The sequence below is a fragment of the Juglans microcarpa x Juglans regia genome, chromosome 2D (assembly GCF_004785595.1).
Source record: "Juglans microcarpa x Juglans regia isolate MS1-56 chromosome 2D, Jm3101_v1.0, whole genome shotgun sequence".
NCBI lineage: Eukaryota > Viridiplantae > Streptophyta > Magnoliopsida > Fagales > Juglandaceae > Juglans > Juglans microcarpa x Juglans regia.
Window position 1 is genome coordinate 41,643,991 of NC_054596.1, and position 20,667 is coordinate 41,664,657.

A 20,667-nucleotide genomic window follows, 5' to 3' on the forward strand; every position below is an offset into this window, starting at 1 on the left:
TTCCCTTTACAAACTTCACAGTTTCCGAATTGTAGCGATGCTAACAGTGGATGCTAAGAGGATCCACCTTGTCCTACTTTCTCGTGCAGAGCTGGTTTTGGATTGAGCAAACAGTGGTACCTGTTTCTGTGCGCATAAATGGGTTTTTTTTTTTTAATCAGAAATTAAAATATATGATAATGATAATGGGATTCCTTAACATAAAAATAAATAAATTACATGGAAACTGGTCGACGAATCAATGCATATACAAAACTGTCTGATTCGCAAAGAAGAAAAAAAGAAGGCAATGTTGCCTGTATCTGATACATCCCAGCAATAGGCTCTCGTATTGCTCCTAATCCTTTTTTAAGAGAATTTCTGATCTAATTCTGCTCATTGTCTTCCAAAAAAAAAACCTTTAACCTTTGGAATTTAATACTGTACAGTAAAAGGGTGTGTTCGTTGTGGTCTGAATCGGAAAGGCCCAAAAAAAAAAAAAAAGTACCTAGAAACTATAAAGGGAGCTTAGCTTCTTCTCTGTCACCTTTGCGACTAAGCGGTTGAATATGGGCTCCAGATCCTTGATGATGAATATTTGATGAAGTCAAAACAAGGCATGCACAGGGATTACCAGTGGTTGACGATATTATTGTTCTCGATACTCTGGCTTTAAAACCCAACATGATTCATTCAGGTCTTTCACCAGTGTTGCTATTTCCTTCAAAAGATTCTTGAACAGAGGCAGATCCTCCGTAGGTATCCTGTCTTTAAAGTGCTGCACTATGCTGGCTGAAGTGGTACTTCCGCCTCTTTGCTGTATAAATGTACAGATCTTACGTATCAATACTTCAGGTTGTACTCCAGCTATGTTCTTCGATGATCTAGAAGGCCCAACATCGATAGATCTTGCCTGGTTACGAGAACTTGAAGCCAACCCTGGCTGATTTTCAAGTCCAGCACCAACAGCTCTTTCTTGGTTATTTCGGATTCTAGCCAAGAGTTCAGCTGAAGATAGTGCCTTCCCAGCAGATGCCCCAGCGGCAATGCCATTTACATTACTAATTCCATTACTGGAGAATTCATTTGACTGCTGACTACTATTTGCCAACTTAGAGTTCACAGTTGAACCGAACTTCTGGCGCACAGATGATGGTGCACCAGCAGTCCCAGATTTCCCAGTCCATGTTGGGACAGATATACTGTCCCGACTTCGGAGCATTCGTGACTGGCGTAATGCTTCTGCAGCTCTCTGTGCAACTTGGGAAGCTTGCTCCTCAAGCCTCATCTTCTCCTCATCGTGGGCATTCATGATCACATCATGGTTCATAGCACTCTGTAAAATTAAAACAAGTGGGAGGCACAAAAGAGAAATGACTCTGTTCAGAAAAATTAACAGTCTAATGGAGCAACGCGGTATCCTAATATAAACAGTTAATTAATGCCTTCTCATGAAAAAGTGGCTTGCACCAAAATCAGCTTTGAGTATAGGTAACCCCATTAAAATCCAAGTTCTTTTGTGACACTCGGAGAATTGTGACAAGGCTTCCCTTATCACTACATATTAGCTTGCCTGCTTTCCCCTATGCAACCAGACGAACATTCAGGAAGAAAAAGAACTTTAATTTACAACTAATGTTAAATGTTAATGACATCAAATAAAGGTAAGAGAACACAAGATAACAATACTGGCAGTGGGTAAAGGGATTGTAGGCAAGAATATTGAGTAAACTTACATGTATCCCATGGGCATCAAAAAGATTCCTTAAAATGTTTGCTTCTTCATCTACATCACCATCGCTGTTATCAGCTTTTTCTTCTCCTTTACTACCGGAAGTTGCAATGTCTGATTTGTCACCATTTTCAGGTGCAACAACATCAGCATGTCGTGCAGAAACTTTAAGAGGTTTATGCTCATCCTGCTTATCTTTCTGAGACCCAACAACATTTACATCTTCAGAAAGCTGACTGAAAATATTAGATGTTTCAGTTGACCCACCCTCTCCGCCATCATTCAATATGAAGAGATCCTTCATATCTCGAGATTTAAAGAACCTTCTCTGTTGTGGGTTCTTCAAAATCTTATTGGTTAGAAAATGTTTATAAATCTGTCGGTGGTACACCTTCTCCTCTATAGTCCCACGTGTGATCAATCTATATACTGTTACATCCCGTTTCTGACCAATACGCCATGCACGCTCCCTAGCCTGTTAAAACAAAACCGAACTTGCTGTCAGCTGTATTATGTATTCCATTATCTTAAATATTCTTGAAGTGGAATGAATTTTATGAAAACAGAGGAGAACAAAAACAAGGGAAAAGGGAAGGGGGGGAGGGAAAGAATCAAACAGAGAAGATACCTGCATGTCAGTTGAAGGGTTCCAGTCAGGGTCATAGATAATCACCCGGTCTGCACCAGTTAAATTTGTGCCCAAACCACCAACCTTGGTTGTCAAAATAAAGATAAAGACATCATTTGAATTATTAAATTCATCTATTAAGGCCATTCTCTGTCTTATGGGAGTAAGACCATCCATTCTCCTGTAGCTATAGCCAGCAGCAACCAAGAAATTCTCAAGAATATCAAGCATTTGTTGAGTTTGTGTAAAAAGAAGAACCCGATGGTCTTGTTCCTTCCAAACCTTCAGCACTTGTTCAACAACTTTCATTTTTCCACTGCGTTCAGGATTCCCATAGTCTGGATTATGGGACGAGTGCTCCCTCTCAAGAAGATCAGGGTGGTTGCAAATCTTACGCATGACATCAATTCCATAAAGCGAATTTCTATTCCCATCTAAAATCTGTTCCACCTCAGTGCTAGCCAGGAAAGCTCGATACACAGACCGTTGCTCTGCAGTGAGGCTGCAAAAGAGGACATGTTCGGTCTTCTTTGGAAGGTGGGCATTCACATCGGCCTTCATACGTCGAAGGAGATAAGGCATGATCAAGTCCCGCAGGACCACAGCACACCTGCATGGTGATAAAATACAACACAGAAACTGATGTAGGGAAAAAATTGAAATTCATAAATTCAAGAAATCCCACTTGACAAAGTGAATATTGAATTCATTCTCTTCCTGCTCACACCTCCCTCTCTCTGCAAGGGCATCTTTCAACATTCAAGACTTACTTGAAATAACTCAAGATGAAAGAAGTCAGGTTTCAATGAGGATGTACATGGTAAAAAAATTTTAAAAATCCAGACCCTTATAAAAATGATCAGAAGTATCACAAAGGCTACCTGTAAGCTGTGGATACTTGTAATGGTGAAGCATTAGCATAACCACCAACAGATATGGGAACTGCAAACTCTGCCTCAAATACAGGTAAGACACCAAGCTTCCCAGGGAAAACAAAATCAAATAGAGACCAGAGTTCAGTCAGCTTGTTCTGAATTGGTGCACCAGTCATTATAATGCGATGAACAGTCTGTAGCTGCTTGCAAACTAGCGTAATTTCAGCATTAGGATTCCGAATACGGTGTCCTTCATCCAGAACTGCATAACCCCATTCAATATCAAGCAATTTTTCCCCTAATATGCGCAGTTGCTCATAAGTGGTGATAAGCAACCCAGATTCTGATTGTAAAACACGGTTTATCAAGGAATCCCATTTTCCACTGCTCCTAGATGAGATGTGCCCCTCGTGTTCACTTTCAAATGAACCTTCACTTTCATAATCACCATCATAAGACTTGGCTTGCTTCTTCCTATTAACAGGATCCTGCGCAGAATCATGTAGCATCTCCACATGAAAGTTTGGGTACCATTTTTGTGCTTCCCTTTTCCACTGTCGCAATAGTGTAACAGGGCAGACAATAATCGTCGGTTTGTACATATTACTGAAATGCAGTGCACCGAGAAAAGCTAAGACTTGGATGGTCTTACCAAGACCCATCTCATCTCCGATAATCCCACCTGCTCTTTGGCAATGCAATTCCCACAACCACTGCACTCCCACTTTTTGATAGTCAAAAAGTGCAGAAAAGATGTTTTCTGGTATTTTTAGCCCGCCTTCTAGTGTTACATAAGGAGGTTCATGATCATCCACATTTATAACATCCTCTGGCTTTTCATCTTCACAACTGGAGGTCACCACATCTCTTGCATCTTCTGCAAGAAAAATAACAAGGTTGGTATGAAGATTTCAAAGAATGATTTAGGGCATGTTTGGATAATGAAATGAGATGAGAATTCTGTTAATAGTAGTGAACTTGTTTGAGTTAAGATGTTTTATTGGGTTTGGGAAATGAGAGAAAAAGTTGAATAAAAATATTATAAAGTTAAAATATTGTTTGAATATAAATTTTAATATTATTTTTGTTTTGAAATTTGCAAAAGTTGTATTGTTTTTTGTGTTTTGTTTGGAAATTTGGGAAAGTTGAAATGATTAGATAATGATTAGATGAAAAACTTGAAGATTTGAAATTGAAATGTTTTGTGTTCGAGTGATGTTTGAGAAGGAAATTATGAAAAGTTTTGAGATGAACTTGGGAATGTGGGATATTTGGGAACGTTCATGTGGGAACGTGGCCTAGGATATATGGGAACGTGGAAAATGACATATTATTACAAGATCCCAGTTCTGATAAACTTGTCGGTTAAAAAAAGGTTGTTTCCACATGGCCATATTCATGTGCTGGTAACTAAAATATGAGGGCAAGGATTCCATGCAGGTATGATTGTGTGCATGTTTCCTGCATACAATTTATACGAGGGAAGGCAGTTAAAGGTTTTAAAAAAAGGTTCGGTATGTTGATCACAGTCATTCCATAAAAAAAATTGGGAAGAAACAGTAATACTTGGACTCATCGCGAGACAAAAGAATCATTGAATGTATGATAAACAAAATACAGACTGACATAAAATGGACTAATCTAAAGGCAGGTCACTGGAGTATACATGTTGACAAGCCACATGATGTAATTCTAATGACCAGACAAGGTGCAACACCAACACAATGCACGTCATCAACAAGTTCCTACCATGACATTACACCCTATTCAGAAAAAGCTACACTGAAATAGGCCTAGGTAAAAATATCAACTAAAGGAAAACCCAAGCACCTATGTGTTAGTTCGCAAACAATAACCTGAGATGCTCATTCTCAGCTACAACTAAGCCCAGAGAACCAACTTATATCGAAAGCAAAGAGATGTGAAACATACCAGATTCTTCCAAATGTTTTTCTTCCTGAGAAACGAGCTTTGTCCACTTCCTGTCCGGCAGAGGCCGTTTCTTTTTCCTTTTTCTTTGTGATTCTCTATTCTTTTCTACCTCTCGTTCGGCAGATTCAGGAAGTTTCAAAGGTGTTTTGAGCCTTTGAAAAGGGTGAGTGGGTGCATCAAGCCTTGGCAAAGCTTCTGGATCGAGGAGCTTGGTTGCTGAACGAGCTTGAGCAGCCACTGACATTGCCTGTACAGCTCTGGCAACACTGGAAGCAACAAGATCATCACTCTCATCTTCTTTGCTAGGTACATGGTGACTATTAGATGACCCCGGTTGTTGAAGGCGACGCTCAAAGCCCTTCAACTTATGAAACGGAGTTAAAATTCCTTTCCGAATGAATTCATCCCTTTCCTAAAATGTAAACAAGGTAAAATCAGTTCTTACCATTCCTCAATCTTCCATTGAAAAAGAAAAATAATAATAATAATAATCCTGCAATCCTATCCTTTCAATTCTGCTACAAATCTCATCAAGTACAGTGCTGAGTAGACTTCAAGACCATGTTTAAACTTACCGTTTCCACAAACCCAGCAGATGCTGCATCCAGAATTGCATCAAAACCAGAATCCTCTTCAAATTTGACTATCTTCGGTCTCTTTTCTACCTTTTTTCCTGACTTCTTAACATCTTTTAGCTTCCTCTTATGCCTTGGCTCCTCCTTGACCAGATCTCGCAAGGCTTTGTCTTGTTCAACACCTTTGGAAGAGTTGTCCTTCGGCAAATTGGAAAGTTTTTTCTCAAGCTGTGCCTTGGTTTTCTTGAGGCTTCTTAGCCGATCAGATGCCAAGGCATGCTGGAGGTCTAAGTCGTTAGGATAAACTTGACCACCATCCTCTTGATTTCCTAGCTCCCTACCGTCATTACCATCATAAGCATTGTCATCGTTACTTGAAACATTCTTGGATTGTTCGACAGTGGATGCAACAGCATCTATTTCATACTCTACTGCCCTCAATTTATGGTACAGTTTCGCTTGGCTAGTGGATGACGGGTCAATACTCCCTGACTTCTCAGGAAGTTCCTCCTCCGTGCTCCCTCCACCTTCACCACTGTTCTCATCATTCCTTGCAGCCTGCTATTTAAGAATAGCTATTGTCAGATTCCCCCATTTCAATTGACTAATTCATAATTTGTTGCCTCTAAGACCCATAATCATCCTAAAAAATATCTTCAACTCCTATCAATGGAGATATTAATAACAAAAACGGTTCTCATGGAGTTCAATCTCTCAGCGACCCATAAATTAGAGAAGTAACCCTGACAATGATTGAAATTTTCTACGCAATCCTCATGTTCCCTAAAGTGCTCATCAATGTTTTTCAAAACTAACACAACGAACAAAATTTACACATTCCACTAATTTTAGTTTAAGAGTCTAGGCTGATACCCCAGCTAATATGTCACGCTCGATATCTTCAGGATTCGCGGATGTTATTCCCAAACTACTGAGCAGAATTCTATCCTCGTCTTCCTCCATATAAATGGCACCAGTCGCTCATCCACTCAAATCTCATGAGCAGACAACAAAACGCCCACCTACCAAAAAAGAAAAAACAGACGTTATTTTCGTTGTACATCAGCACTTCAATCAGGTATTGATATTTGTTAACACGTTCTCTCGCCAGTAAATTGTGCATGTTCTTTACTTCTCGAACCAACACATTGAAACCATATGTGCATTCACTCCGTCCTCAAATATACAATTACATATCGTGCATTTCGCATAACAAGTTGGGGAAACGAATTGGACAGAGAAAACAGAACTGGCTCATATGAAATTGAAGCAATTTTGAAAGGCAATATTCAGAAAGTACAAGGAGCATGGCCCAAAACCTCAAACCCCCCCCCCACAGAAGATGGAAAATTCAATCTGTAGAAACCCTAAATTCAAGGGGCCGATGAAAAAATTCACCGCCTCCTCCCAGTCCCGCGACGCCTTCAACGTCGCGCCGATTCTCCTATCTGAAAACAGTAAATTCAATAGCAAAGTACGTATATATAAACATTGTGTGGCTTCTTCCGCAAGATTTAAGAGGCGTCTGCGAGGGTAACTAACTCCAGTCTCCATACAATCTTTTCTTCTTCTTTTTTAATCACTTTTTTTTTTTTTTGGTACAAATTTCACGACTCATAGTTTAAAAATGACAATATTAAATTCTCTCACAAAATTCATTATTGAAAAATGAGTTAAGATAATATTATATAAATTGAATAAAATATTATTTTTAATATTGGTATTATTATTATTTTAATATTTAAAAAAATTAAATTATTTATTATATTTTGTATAAAAATTTGATAAATTTGTAATAATGAAATAAAATAAATTAATGTGAGTTTTGAATCTAAATAATGGCTTTTTATTATTTGTGGCTCAAAAATATTATTCAAAAATATTAGGAACTTAAAGTGATGTTTAGATAATAAGTTGAGATGAAAGTTGAAATTTGAATAAAATATTATTAAATTATTATTTTTTAATATTATTATTATTTAAAAATTTAAAAAATTAAATTATTTACTATATTTTATATAAAAATTTAAAAAAATTATAATAATTAGATAAAATAAAATAAGATAAAATATTTCTTATAGCTAAGCGGACCTAAATATTTTCAATCTTGTCAAGATTCATTTGTTAGTTATTCAATTTTAGTTAAAAAAATATTTTTTTATTTTTTATTTTTTTAATCAAAATAATTATAATTATAACTCTAATAGAAAAAAATCTTAAAAAAACTTGCATGAGTAGGAAATTATTGATATACGAAATATTTAGTATTAAAACTTTATTTTTTATTTTATCACGTTGGATGTTTGCAACCACAAACAGAAAATGAGAACATAGTTGACGTGGCTTTCTGTTTCTTCGCCGCGTGTAGGCCATTGGTGTGGCCGAGTCCCAACTACTATTTTTAGTACAACAACACACCAAACGATCATACGCGTTCACGCCTCATTGGCCATTTGGCTAGAACTGGTTTGCATCGAGTTACTATAAAACGACCGGAAACCACACCATCAGCGCCGTACTACTTTTCTGCAGAGCCAAAAATGGCGGATAAAGAAACTTCGAAGCCGATAGTAGAAGAAGTGGAAAATGAGGATTTGAACAGTATCAGAGTCTGCGGCATGCAGTTCGCGTATGAAGGGGAACCACCGCTTTTCGCCGACTTCAACCTTAAGATCCCCCCCGGATCTCGATGTCTTCTCGTTGGCGCTAACGGATCTGGTTAAACAAAATCCACACTCTCTTAACCCCTCTGATCTCTAGTTTTCGCCTTTATTACCGCTCTTTTTTTGTCTAATTCATTTCCTTGGTTAAATTTTTTCCTAGATAGAAGTAAATCTAAAATATCCATGGAGTTTAGTGTGAAATTTTCACAAATTGGTTTATTATTTCTGAAAGACCAAAAAAAATTATTTCTGAACGAATTTGTAGCTCTTTGAATCCATTTCCTGAAAGAATCTGTTGTTCTTTGAATCCAATTTGTGTCGAATTATTTGCCACATGACCTTTTAATATTCTGGCAGATAACAAAATTAAAATACGCGGACATAATGGTTTTGGGTGACATAGCCTGAAACAAAAATTGTGCTTTCTATTATATCTCTTCGATAAAACGTGAGATTTTATACGTATGAATGCGCTAATTACGAGTGGTTGGTCATGTTGTAAGGAAGAGTTGTGTGAATAAAGAAAATTGTGAGACTAATGCATTGCTCATTTTGTGCAGGGAAGACCACTTTGCTGAAGATTCTTGCTGGTAAGCACATGGTTGGAGGAAGAGATGTGGTGCGTGTGCTGAACAATTCGGCTTTTCATGACACTAAGTTGGTGTGTAGTGGTGACTTGGCATATTTGGGAGGATCTTGGAGTAAAACCGTTGGCTCCGCTGTGAGTTCTTAAATTCTACGTCAATAGAACTTGTTTTTTAAGACTATGAGCGTGGTATACAATTGCATTGATAAAGATAAAGAGCTAATGGTGAAGTGCCCCTCGATTGAATTAAAGCATGTCGAAATTCACAACTATGTGAATCTTATATATATTTGATAAACATTGCATACATTCAGGGTGAGATTCCACTTCAGGGTGATTTTTCTGCAGAACATATGATATTTGGAGGTGCGTAAAAGCTGCACACTACCGTTTTTCATATATTGCTGATTTCTTTTTAGCTGAGTTTTCATATATTGCTGATAATCAAATGACATACCCACCCCTTATGGGATGAATAAATAAATACAGGAACACCTCTGCTGCTGGCCTTAAGATCCTTTATTTATTATAAGCACGCATGTGTTTGTGTATTTAAAGATGATGGACACTCCTTCGCATTATCTCTTCAATAATTTTTCTTTCTTGTTGGTATTAAGAAAAACTGAGATATTATACAGAAATTCTCTTTTGGCAGTTGAAGGGGTTGACCCGGATAGGAGGCTCAATTTAATTGAGCTACTTGATATTGATCTGCAATGGCGAATGCATAAGGTATCTGATGGGCAGAGGCGTCGAGTCCAAATATGCATGGGTCTTCTTCACCCTTTCAAGGTATCATGGAATGATGAAAATATGAGACTGAGGTCTCGTTTGTTTTTACAACACATATCATCTCATCTAATCATTACAACTTTTCTAAATTTTCATGCAAAATAAAATAAACAATTAAACATTTTCAAATCTCAAAACAATAATAATATTAAAAAAAATATTCTAACAATATTTTATTCAATTTTTAACTTTTATCTTAATTTATCTTATCTCATTTGTGAAAACAAACGAGGCGTGAATGTTACTTACAGGGTTCTACCATCATTGTTACAATTTTTCTTTTTCTATCAATGTTGGAACTCAGATAATTGATGTTTACTTGCTTTTTTTCCTGAAGTTAAGCATGATAGTTTCTTTCGTAATATCTCGTTGAATTGCATTGTCTTCGGCCTACATGATGGCTGTATCATATTGCATTTGGTTCTATCTCTGATGAACATTCAGTACAGAAATCTCGGGAAAAATCTCGCTCATACCTATGTAAACACTATTCATTGTACATTCACAGGTCCTTTTGCTAGATGAGGTTACAGTGGATCTGGATGTTGTTGCTAGACTGGACTTACTCGACTTCTTCAAAGAAGAATGTGATCAGGTTTCAGTTGCTTTTATCTTATTATATTCAGATGCATTTACTGTACACCAGATTTGAAATATGGAAACACTTGAAAAGGGGAAGACACTAGACATGAAAAACGGTTTGGAGGCGTACACTGGTAAATCATGTGGTGGTGAATCATCTCATCAATTTGCAAGCTTCATGTAGAAAATATGGCATGCTTTAGACGAACACATATTAATGACATCCTTTTTATGCATTCACAGTATCAATAATAATGTTTATCATATTTTCTATAGAGAGGAGCCACAATAGTATATGCAACCCATATTTTTGACGGTCTGGAGACATGGGCAACGCATTTAGCATACATTCAAGATGGCGAGTTGAGGAGGGTACAGAAGTTATCGGAGGTGAATGAGTTGAAGAATTCAGCCAATCTACTCTCTGTTGTAGAGTCTTGGCTCCGTGCTGAAACTAAGCGTGAGAAGAAGAAACCCACTAACCCTCCTGCCCAAATCCAGAAGACCTCACCTTTTGGTAGTTCTCCCTTTATGTCATCCAGGCATATGGCATACTACCGTTAATTTTTCTGAAGTTAATTCTTGTTTGTACGATTCAAATAAAGCTTTAAAGATAATTGATAGGAACTCAAATTCAAGGCAAAAGTAGAAAAATTATGAGGAAAAAAAAGAGAAGATTTTAAATGATATGCCAAAGTTACATACGTCCATTTTGCTCAACACTGTTCCATACTTAATTGTATAAGTCTTGTTTGGTAGGGTAGTGAAAGTAGTACTCTTCACCAGCACTCATGAATAGTACGAATTGATGATAGCTGCTAATACCAGCCATCGATCAGGTTTGTTGGCCACATGGTGAGTCATAATGTTCTGCACGTGCTATAAGAAAAATGAACATTTGTGACGGATTATTTATGATGAAAATAACTATTTTCGACGAAAACAGACTCATTTTAGTATGAAATAGATATTTTCGCAGGAAATAGCTGGTCACAAATAAGCAATTTTCTTGTAATGTACATTGGTAGATAATGATGTAAGAACTAATTCCCGTTATATTCATATTCAGCGACATTAATTCAATATTATTGGAATATCGAGATCAGTTTCTTGTATGTAACATGATGAGAACATTAACCCATAAATTTATAATATGCAATATTTCCTGTTTCATTTTGTGGTGGCATGGTGAAAGAAATTAGGGTGTTTTGTTTAAAGGGAATTAGGATCTTGATCATCACCATGCACGTACGATGAAGATCGATCATGTCTCAAAATTTAAAAAAATTCGTTTTGAAAGCCCCAATCTCATGATGCAGTGGTACGTAGCTAGCTCTAACTGATCATCTCCTACACAACCACCCCAGTAGTAGGATAAACGCTTTCCAAATTTCTGATTGAGCTAATCTTTAAAAAGGTGTCCATTACATACTGTCGGCCATAGGTCTCCATTAATCATGGGACCCTTCTGATACATAAAAGCGAAGCAAATTACAGTGCCCCCAAAACCAATATCACCAAAATAATTAGCCTAACTGACAAATTTACATTCTCATTTTCTGCTCTCTCTTTTTTTCTTCTTTTTTGGGTAAACCCCTGTCTCCTGCTGCAAACATAATATATATATATATATATATATATATATAGAATATTCTGGGGATACTAGTTCTGATCAGTGTTCATGAGCTCGTTTTACATGGAATAATGATCAGTACCTGTTTATAATCAAAAGGAGGCTATTTCTAGTCTTTATTTTTAGAATAAGTAGTACTTGTAAATAGTCGGAAGTTTTTAATTTGCAGTAGCAGTACTTGCATGTGTGATCAGCATGGGATCGATCCTTAGAATTAATCGATTATAGGACTAAATTTGCAGCTGTTCATATATATGCCTCTCTCCAAAATCCACTGAATTATAGCCTTAAAAGATATCCCAATCCATAAGCCGACCATGAGAGAATATTATTATCGACAGATCGAGTAGGACGTACGTACTGTGGTAATGAAGATGAAATGAGATCATACCATGATATATAAATGACAATAAGAGGCGACATGCAATTATAGATGCTAATTATTGAAAAAGTAGCTTAGCTAGATCTAAGTACTGCATCATCATCTTGGAAAAAAAGGTACAAATATAGTGGGAATTAATTAGATTCTTGATCATGATCATCATCAGTAGTAACGGGAAAAGGGTGGTCTCCAGGCGGAGGCAGTGAGCAAGCAAAGGTCTTTCCAACCAAGCTTGAGGGTGCCATTGTCCTCCACCAAAGTGTAACCATCAGAAGGGAACATCCCCAGGAGCAAAGTGGCCTGAGTGGCTGCGTTCCCACCCAAAGATATCCCCTTGAATCCACACTGCTGCAGCTTCTCCCTCCAGTTGTGGAACTTCACCTCCCCACTCCTCGACGGCCCCCCAACAGCCAAAACGTTTCGGATCTCCCTCGATAGCAGCTGCTGCTCTACCACATGCCTCTCCTCGCTCTCCTCCCCATAGCTGCTTGCCCCTAGCGAGTCGAACAGCGCTGAGTAGTAATGTATTGCCTCCACAAACCTTCCCAAGAACGAGCCTGCGTGGCTCAGGTCTTGCTCTACCACCGTCACCACTTTTGGTGCCAACCTGATCCACCAAGATCGTCAATTATCATTTTACTCTCGACTATATATATCCAATAAAAAAAAAACGATAAACGTCAAAATGATAGTAATCTAGCTAGCGTGAATGATCTTCCAAAACGAAAAGAATTGGAGATATGAAAAATTAGAAACTATTCCAGGGATCATGGGTTGGTTAAAAAGTGTCTATTACCTCTGCAAAAGCCACAGCGTATTGCTGTCGGAACCAGTGACATCATAAAGGGAATGTTGCAACCAGTGGACGGCAAGAGCCTCTCTCTTGCTGCCGTTGAGCCTCTCCGGGTCCAAGTTCCCGACCTTTTCCGCCACCGGAATGAACTCAAAAGGAATCCCCAGTTTCTCGGCGAAGTCAGACAAGCGCTTGCCGGTAGCCTCGAGAGCATCCATGGAGGTCCCTAGGCCTGTGAGGCGCACATAAGGAGGTCCCCCAGGTCTACAAGCCAGGATGTGAAAGAGACCAGGCCATTGGAGACCTTGCATGATGTCTAAATCTATGATGTGAACCCTCTCCTCTCCCTCGAATGCTTCTTGTATGGCCTGATTTGCCGTGAAATGCGAGAACTTCACGAGGGGGCTGATGCCGTTGAACACTTGGAAGGCCGAAGCCAACTTTTGGCTATAGCTATGGCTATGGGGCAGCGCTGCATATATTCCTAGGCACGAGCTCACTAGTCTTGCGGACATAGCCTCCGAGAAGTATGCCGCCACACGCTGTGCGGCCGTACCAAAGGGTGTCGACAGTTCGGAAATCTCTAGTAGGGTCTTGTTCGCTTCCTCAAAATTATCAACGGAAACAGCTTCGGCGCATTGCAGGAGTAAGGTCAGGAGGTGTAAGCCTTCCTCGTCCCTTTTCTGCTGTCGCATCTCTTCTAATTTCTTCTCCCTCGAAAGGATTGCTGCGCTAGTAGTAATACAAGCAGTTGAAGTCGCTGGCGCTGCTGCAATCTCTCCAGGGGAAGAGTTTTCCTGCTCTTCTTGCCGTCGTTTCTCTTGTACTTGATGCACTTGATTCAATGAAAGAATTGAAGAACCGCATGCCTGCTGCTGCTGGTGGTGGTTATGATCGTCGACGGCAGGATCAGGGGAATCACTCGGCAGTGGTGCAACTCCCCAGTGCAAGTATAATTGATTCATGGACTCAGGAGAGGAGAAATTACCAGAATCTAAAAGATTCAACTTAATCCGCTCTGAAGATCCTTGCACCAACCCTTGCTGTTGCTGCTGAACCACCGCCTTTCTCCTCTCCTGGCAGTTTGGGATGGGTCGGTTGATGTCAGGAAGCGGAGCCTATACTCAAGGAGGGCGGCAAGGTTGGGATTACAAGGGTAGATAATCTCTCTCACGTTCTGGATGAGCTGTGGAATGGATACGTTGTTGGAACTATGGATTAGATCCTTTATGACACCGTCGATCCACGCTGTGGCTGAGCTATCTTCCATGGAAGCTGAACCGGCAGTAAAAGCAGTACCACTCGGATTAGGAACACTTCTGCTTTCGGGAGAAAACAAGGGCAGGCCCGAAAACCCACAAACAGCAGGGGTCTGGTTCAGGTGATGAGCAGATGTTTGATGATCATGACCATAATCATGACGCTGATGCTGATGATGAAGTGACAGGGTCTCTTCGTTATAATCGTGATCATGACTTAAGGTCACAGGTGTAACACAAGATAGAAACCCACAAGATAAGCCCTCGCCTGATGACGTCATGGTGGTCAAATTCATGGACGAAGGTAGCGAAGTGGAGTAGTTGTTGGTCTGTTTTGGATTTGGTTTGGAAAAGTTTTCTCCGGGAGAAATATAATTATCACTAGCTGTCACGGGTGGAAAAGAGCTGCCACCACCACTCATCGACGATGCAGTACTGTTGCTAATTGTGGCAACACTTGATCTGCTAGACAACCTCGTATAATCATTTTTGCCGGCGGTACTTGCAGTGATCAGGGTCGACTGAATCTCCATGTCAATCTCAGAGGCCATCCTCTTTCTCATCATCTTTCCGTTGGACTGGCAATGTTGAAGGCCGCGATTCTGAGGCTGTTCCTCGCAGATGCCTGTGAACATGATATTATTAATGCTTTTATTGGAGGCAGTACTCGTCAAGGGACTTCTACCATTGAAAATGATATTACTACGATCTGTAGTGTCGTCGCTGTTATTGCCATTGATACCAGCATCAAGCAAAGTACAAGCAGCCATGGAGAGTACTGATCACGGAAGCAAGGCTAGTGGATGAGGAAATAATATTGGAGGAGAATCTGCAGGTGTTGTTTGCCCGGAGAAACGCAGAGGCATTGCGAATGAAAAGGGAGCCATTTGTGCTGCATGAAATGAGAAGGAAGATCATCAGATCATCCAAGCAGATAACTGTGTGAAGATTGGGACAGCCGCCTTGGGATTCTTCTCTCTTTCACTCTCAAATTCTCAACCCATGAACACGAGCAGCTAGCACCTATGTCCTTTCAATCTTTTTTTTTTTTTTTTTTATATATATTTTTTCCTTCTTTTTTTGCAGGGCCTTTCCATCTTTTCGATTAAAAATAATACTAAGTACGCCGAAGCCTATGCTTTTGGATGCTTCTGTTTTTTCACAACCGAGAAGAAACAGGTGGGGTGGGTGGGGGAGCTAGGCTGGTGTCCCTGAAACCTTGCTTTTGGATGCTTTTGTTGTTTTTTCATAACCGAGAAGAAAAAAAGTAGGGTTGGGTGGGGAAGCGCGCCTGGTGCATGCATGTGTTTGTACTTGGTTTCCCAGCTTCGGTAAAGATTATATATACTGCGCGCATTATTCTATTTTCCAAACCAAAACAAAGTTGATCAATGCATGCATGGATATATAATTCTATATATATCTATGGAGCTAGCTAGGAGGACTGATCAAACTGGTTAATGCATGAGCAAACTGGAAGAGGAAATACGAGATGGAAGATTGAAACTAAAGCAAGCTAGTTTTGTTAAAAGGATCGAAGATAGAGTACTAGAAATTAAAAATGCAGTCCAAACTTAGAAAGCTGCAAGTCTTTTCGTCCTTTCTCCTTGCTTTTTGACGTACGTGAAAGATGGGGAATGTTCAATTGGAATTGTGATATTGGGATTTTTATTTTATATATTTTTTAATTCATTCTTAAATTTCTATGAACTTATAATATATTAATATGATTGTGTAATAACCTCATATATATATATATATATATATATAACAAAAAAATGTAAAAAATACAAGCATTCTCAACAAATCCATAAGAAGTGGTTCCATTTTTTTCATGGGATCCAGGTAGAGACCAAAGGTCTTAAGCAACCGATCAGACAGAACAACTTAAAAGATAAAAATGTATCGTTAATTTTTTCATCCTCGGTAAAACTAAAATATTTATAAAAAAAAACAGAGGATAGGAAAAAAAATAGAGCTTTTGAATGTTTTTAACGATACCATGCTTGAATATTCTATTGATCAGAATCAAAGATCTATTTATTTGTTTGCTTTTCGAGTGCTTGAATTTAATTGGTTTGACTAGGGGCTTTTCCCTTTGGGATTTGGTAAAAGATATATTGCTTGTTTAGAGGACTCAAACTGGCAGCGAACTGGAAAAGAACCGAATAAAGAAAGAAAACAAGATCAGGAAGCATGCAGAGTTTACGAGGAAAAGTTGAGTTAAAGTGGAAAAGAAACAATAGAAAAAAAGGAGCACCATTTACCAGGAAAAGTTGAGTTGAAATTTTTGTAGTTTTTTAATTAAAATTTAAAGTCTTCCTCGACTAAATAAATACATTTGTCCAATTTTGGATGGGTAAAAAGCTGGAGATCTTTTTGGGTTTGGATCAGTAGGTAGCATTAGCAATGCATCTTAAATATAAATAATAGTATATGGAAATTTCTTATCAATTCCTATTTATTATCAACATTTTATATCTTATAAAAAAATATTCTCATATTTTATAAAAAATATTTTTACACTTTATAAAAAAATTATAAATATGAGTTGTGAAAGTGAATAGTACTGCCAACACGTAGAATTCCTCATAGTAGATATAGGGTTTGTTTGGATAAAAAAAAATCAAATTATCTCGTCCTATCTCATTATTATAATTTTTCTACTTCACATAAAAGTAAATAATTTAATTTTTCAAATTTTAAAATAATAATAATATTAAAAAAAATATTTTAACAATATTTTATTCAACTAATTTAAAACTATTTTATCTCATCTCACTATCTAAATGAAATAAAAGTGTTAAAATATTTAAAGATAGTGCAAGTTATCTCACATACTATAGTCTATATTTAAAAAAAAAGTATATATGCTCATTGTAAAAAAATATTAATTTTTTATGTTTATCTAATTTTTTTTTTTATTTTTAATAGAGACACCCAAAACTTGTATATGTATATATTATTTCATCTTAAATATATTTATATTTTGAAAAATATTACTAAAAAAATTTCATAAAAATAAATTCACAAATTAATATGACTTAATTATTATGATGTATTATATTTATTTTACAATAAAAATAATTTTATAATATAATATATCTCATTATATGTCATATTTTTTTATGAATTTCCACGTGGCTAGCATTTCTCTTCTATTTTTTTTTTTTTTTTGTTTTTTCCATATGTCCGTCACACATACATGACACTCTGAGTGAATAGTAGTAAGTAACTGTGAAGAGGCCCGGGTTACGATAAAAAGAATTCATGCAGAAACGATCATATGTAATTGATAGGAAAAGGACAGGAGAGATGGTACCAAACATTCGAGCTTCGTTTACATCCCAACAAAGGGCGTCCATATAAATCAACAGAAAAAAGTGGATGCTGCTCGTTGCAAAGGCCAAATTCTTAATGCTAAACCTCTTTAGCATGCGCTTCAAAAGATAAAACAGATCAATGACAATCATGCATGTATCTATCTTGCATCTCATCCATCTTCATTATCATCATCGACATCCTTAAACATTATGTTCAGGCAGATTATATTTATAACTTAGTGTGGAAATTAATACGCTTTCTACATAATTAATTTATGTATATAATTCAACTTATAATTTAGATTTACTATTTAAATTAAAAGCAATGTAAATGCTATATTTTTCATGCTAGCTTATGAGTATAAAAACTCTTATACCAACTTATTTTTTACACTGGAAGAGATATTTAGGTCTCTTGGTTATAAGTCTACGACTAGTAGACGGATTCGGTCCATGGGCCCGAGATTGGGGGACACATTGTCCAATAGCCCATGTGACCCATGAGCTTAACCATGTGATATGATAATGCCGATAGATCATGATTGGTTATCTCATTTGCTTATTATAGGATAACTAGTCCTTATATATGTCTTTAACACTTCTATAAATAACACTTAAAAGTAATACTAAATTTCAACTTTTGCTTATATATGTATATTGAAATCACGTTTCTCTAATTTAGACATCAGAACTTTCTTGGATGACTAGTACCACCCTCTGATCATCTATTACAAGTCATCCGAATAGTTAGTGTTGTAAAATATGTTATTTACATATACGTATTTTTATCACTTCATTAAAAAAAATTCTTAAGGAATTTCAATGTAAACATTAAATGTTTATTTCATACATAAAATCATCGGACCTCTCCAAACTTATAAGTTGGTTTCGTCCATTTATTAGTCATATTCAATTAACGTGTTACATTTTAGATTATTTATAAATTAATAAATTAAATAAAAAATTATTTTAAAAAATGAAGCATTCAAAGAACATGAAAACACGATAGCAAAATAGTAGCGTATCTCTTTCCCGCCCACTTCTTGCATGCAATTGCTAAAAACACGTTTTGATTGATTGACTGATGTGAGTCACAGACAGCAAAATCCCATTTTCTATCTTATTTTTTGGATTTTGTGTTTATATTTGTATGCTTCCTCCAATCATTTATGCAATTATTCACCCATTGATTTTTGCTAAGATTTCAAATAAATTTGATTTGTTTACTTCTTGTTTCAAATGGCCTACTAGCAGTAACAGAGATAAGTTTTATTACGTACAAACAAATTTATAAATTAATTTATATATTAATATTATTATTTTTATATTTAAAATTTAAATTATTATTATTTTCAATAAAATTTATTTTTTGATAAATTATATTAAATAAGTACACGTATTAATATACAAAATCATTTACAATTAAATTTTTTCAATAGAGATAGACAGACATGTTCTTGGCAACCTTCACATGGATATTTAGTACTAACTCTATTTTCTTTGAATTCCACCTTTCAATTTGAATAAAGAATTAAAAAAAGCCTCAATTTTAATTAAAATATGAAATTAAGTAAAGGTTATAAACATGTTTTGTAGGCGATAAAAAGAACACAAGGTGACTAAAGGTTATGATCATGTGAGAGAAGGCGATTAAAGAATTAAGCTATATCAAACGTATCGTATGGTTTTAAAAATAAAGTCAATTACTCCTATTCTTCTAATATTAGGATCAGTACATAAAAATAAATCTGACAAAAACGATGCCAATATGAATACCTTTCTAACCATATTCTAACAAGATACGAATCTATAAAGATAAATTTAAGCAACATATTTAAGCCGGAGAGGTATTATTAACGGCTGATCATACTCTAAAATGTAACATGTCAAATTAGGCAATAAGAATCATGCTTTTGGATAGATTCATCATAGCAAGACACATCAACCCTTATAATATATCATGTTGTATTATTGATTCATAGATTCATTAGTCATTAAAAGAGCATAACTCCTTCCCGATTTAAGTATCGGAGGCATTCCCACTGGATTTCTCAAGTTTGTCTTTCTAATTACAAGTTATTAGGGTACACCGCTGGCATATATACTTACAGATTGTAGGATCAACATTAAGTATAAATTTATTTATTTATTTATTTTGAAAAGAAAATATATGAAAAATTAAATACATTAATGGCCAGGCCACTTGTGAAGGAGATCATATTTTTCTCCAATCTTGATGTATGCAAGACAAAATGTCAATGATCTATGTTACCATGAAATGACACATCCCCCTTTCCACTTATTGACCAAAATAAATGCTAGCACCACCAATATTTCTGTTCAGATAAAGACTTTTCATCACGTAAACATGAGGAGTGCCTCCAAGGAACTGTCTCTTGTCAGGGTCGAACAAAGGTTGTTCCAATATATATGATATGTCCCTCTCCCAATTTGATAATTACGACCTTTGTTCTCAGCTTGTCTTTGATATCTATATCTCTCTCCCTCCATTTCCCTCTCCAGCCCTGTAATTGTTGGTTCTTTATTTTCTGGTTTTTTTTTCTTTTTTAGTTCCTTGTGTTATTTGATGAAGAAGAATAGCGGAATTGTTGTTATATGTAGTCTTCTCCTTAACCTGTGTGGGATCAAGCACTATAGTGGTAGCTGTGATTGGTATTATTAGGTTTTAAGTTTCGAATTCAAATATAGATTAATCTTAGATTACTGGTATCAACTGCCTAAAGATTTATTGAATTTCTTAATTAGACTGAGATCTAGACAATTTTTAAAACATGATTTGAGGTAGGGGTGCTACCCGCACCATACATATTGCGGGGTACCCCCCTCCTTGCCCCCCGCTCCCGCATTCTAAGGGCGGGGCGGACTCTCAATCCTCTCCATCCCCGCCCATTTTAGTAATGGACTACAATCCA

The 20,667-nt window shown here is 36.8% G+C and overlaps 3 protein-coding genes across 4 annotated transcripts; 1 reads left to right on the forward strand and 2 right to left on the reverse strand.

Annotated features, from left to right (window-relative positions):
• Nucleotides 1-195: 195 nt before the first annotated feature.
• Nucleotides 196-7,292, reverse strand: LOC121249054 (protein CHROMATIN REMODELING 8). Of its 2 annotated transcripts, none has more exons than XM_041147706.1 (8): nucleotides 7,120-7,292; nucleotides 6,595-6,743; nucleotides 5,722-6,279; nucleotides 5,147-5,558; nucleotides 3,221-4,091; nucleotides 2,340-2,949; nucleotides 1,716-2,186; nucleotides 196-1,315 (listed from the first exon to the last, which is right to left on the reverse strand). In XM_041147706.1, the coding sequence occupies exons 2-8, from the start codon at nucleotides 6,682-6,684 to the stop codon at nucleotides 629-631; spliced, it is 3,699 nt and encodes a 1,232-aa protein (XP_041003640.1). In that variant the 5' UTR covers nucleotides 6,685-6,743; nucleotides 7,120-7,292; the 3' UTR covers nucleotides 196-628. The 2 variants fall into 2 exon arrangements, with proteins under 2 accessions (XP_041003640.1, XP_041003641.1); XM_041147707.1 differs by having other exon boundaries at nucleotides 7,041-7,292.
• An 874-nt stretch (nucleotides 7,293-8,166) lies between these two features.
• LOC121249150 (ABC transporter I family member 19-like) lies at nucleotides 8,167-11,064 on the forward strand. Its single transcript, XM_041147850.1, has 6 exons — nucleotides 8,167-8,439; nucleotides 8,945-9,105; nucleotides 9,285-9,336; nucleotides 9,626-9,762; nucleotides 10,271-10,357; nucleotides 10,621-11,064. Exons 1-6 carry the CDS (start codon nucleotides 8,262-8,264, stop codon nucleotides 10,906-10,908), a joined length of 903 nt encoding a protein of 300 aa, XP_041003784.1. The 5' UTR covers nucleotides 8,167-8,261; the 3' UTR covers nucleotides 10,909-11,064.
• Nucleotides 11,065-12,377: 1,313 nt separating this feature from the next.
• LOC121249151 (protein SCARECROW-like) lies at nucleotides 12,378-15,505 on the reverse strand. Its single transcript, XM_041147851.1, is given in 3 exon segments — nucleotides 12,378-12,966; nucleotides 13,156-14,230; nucleotides 14,233-15,505. Coding segments are annotated over 3 exon segments (2,469 nt in total). The 5' UTR covers nucleotides 15,182-15,505; the 3' UTR covers nucleotides 12,378-12,521.
• Between the last annotated feature and the right edge of the window lie 5,162 nt (nucleotides 15,506-20,667).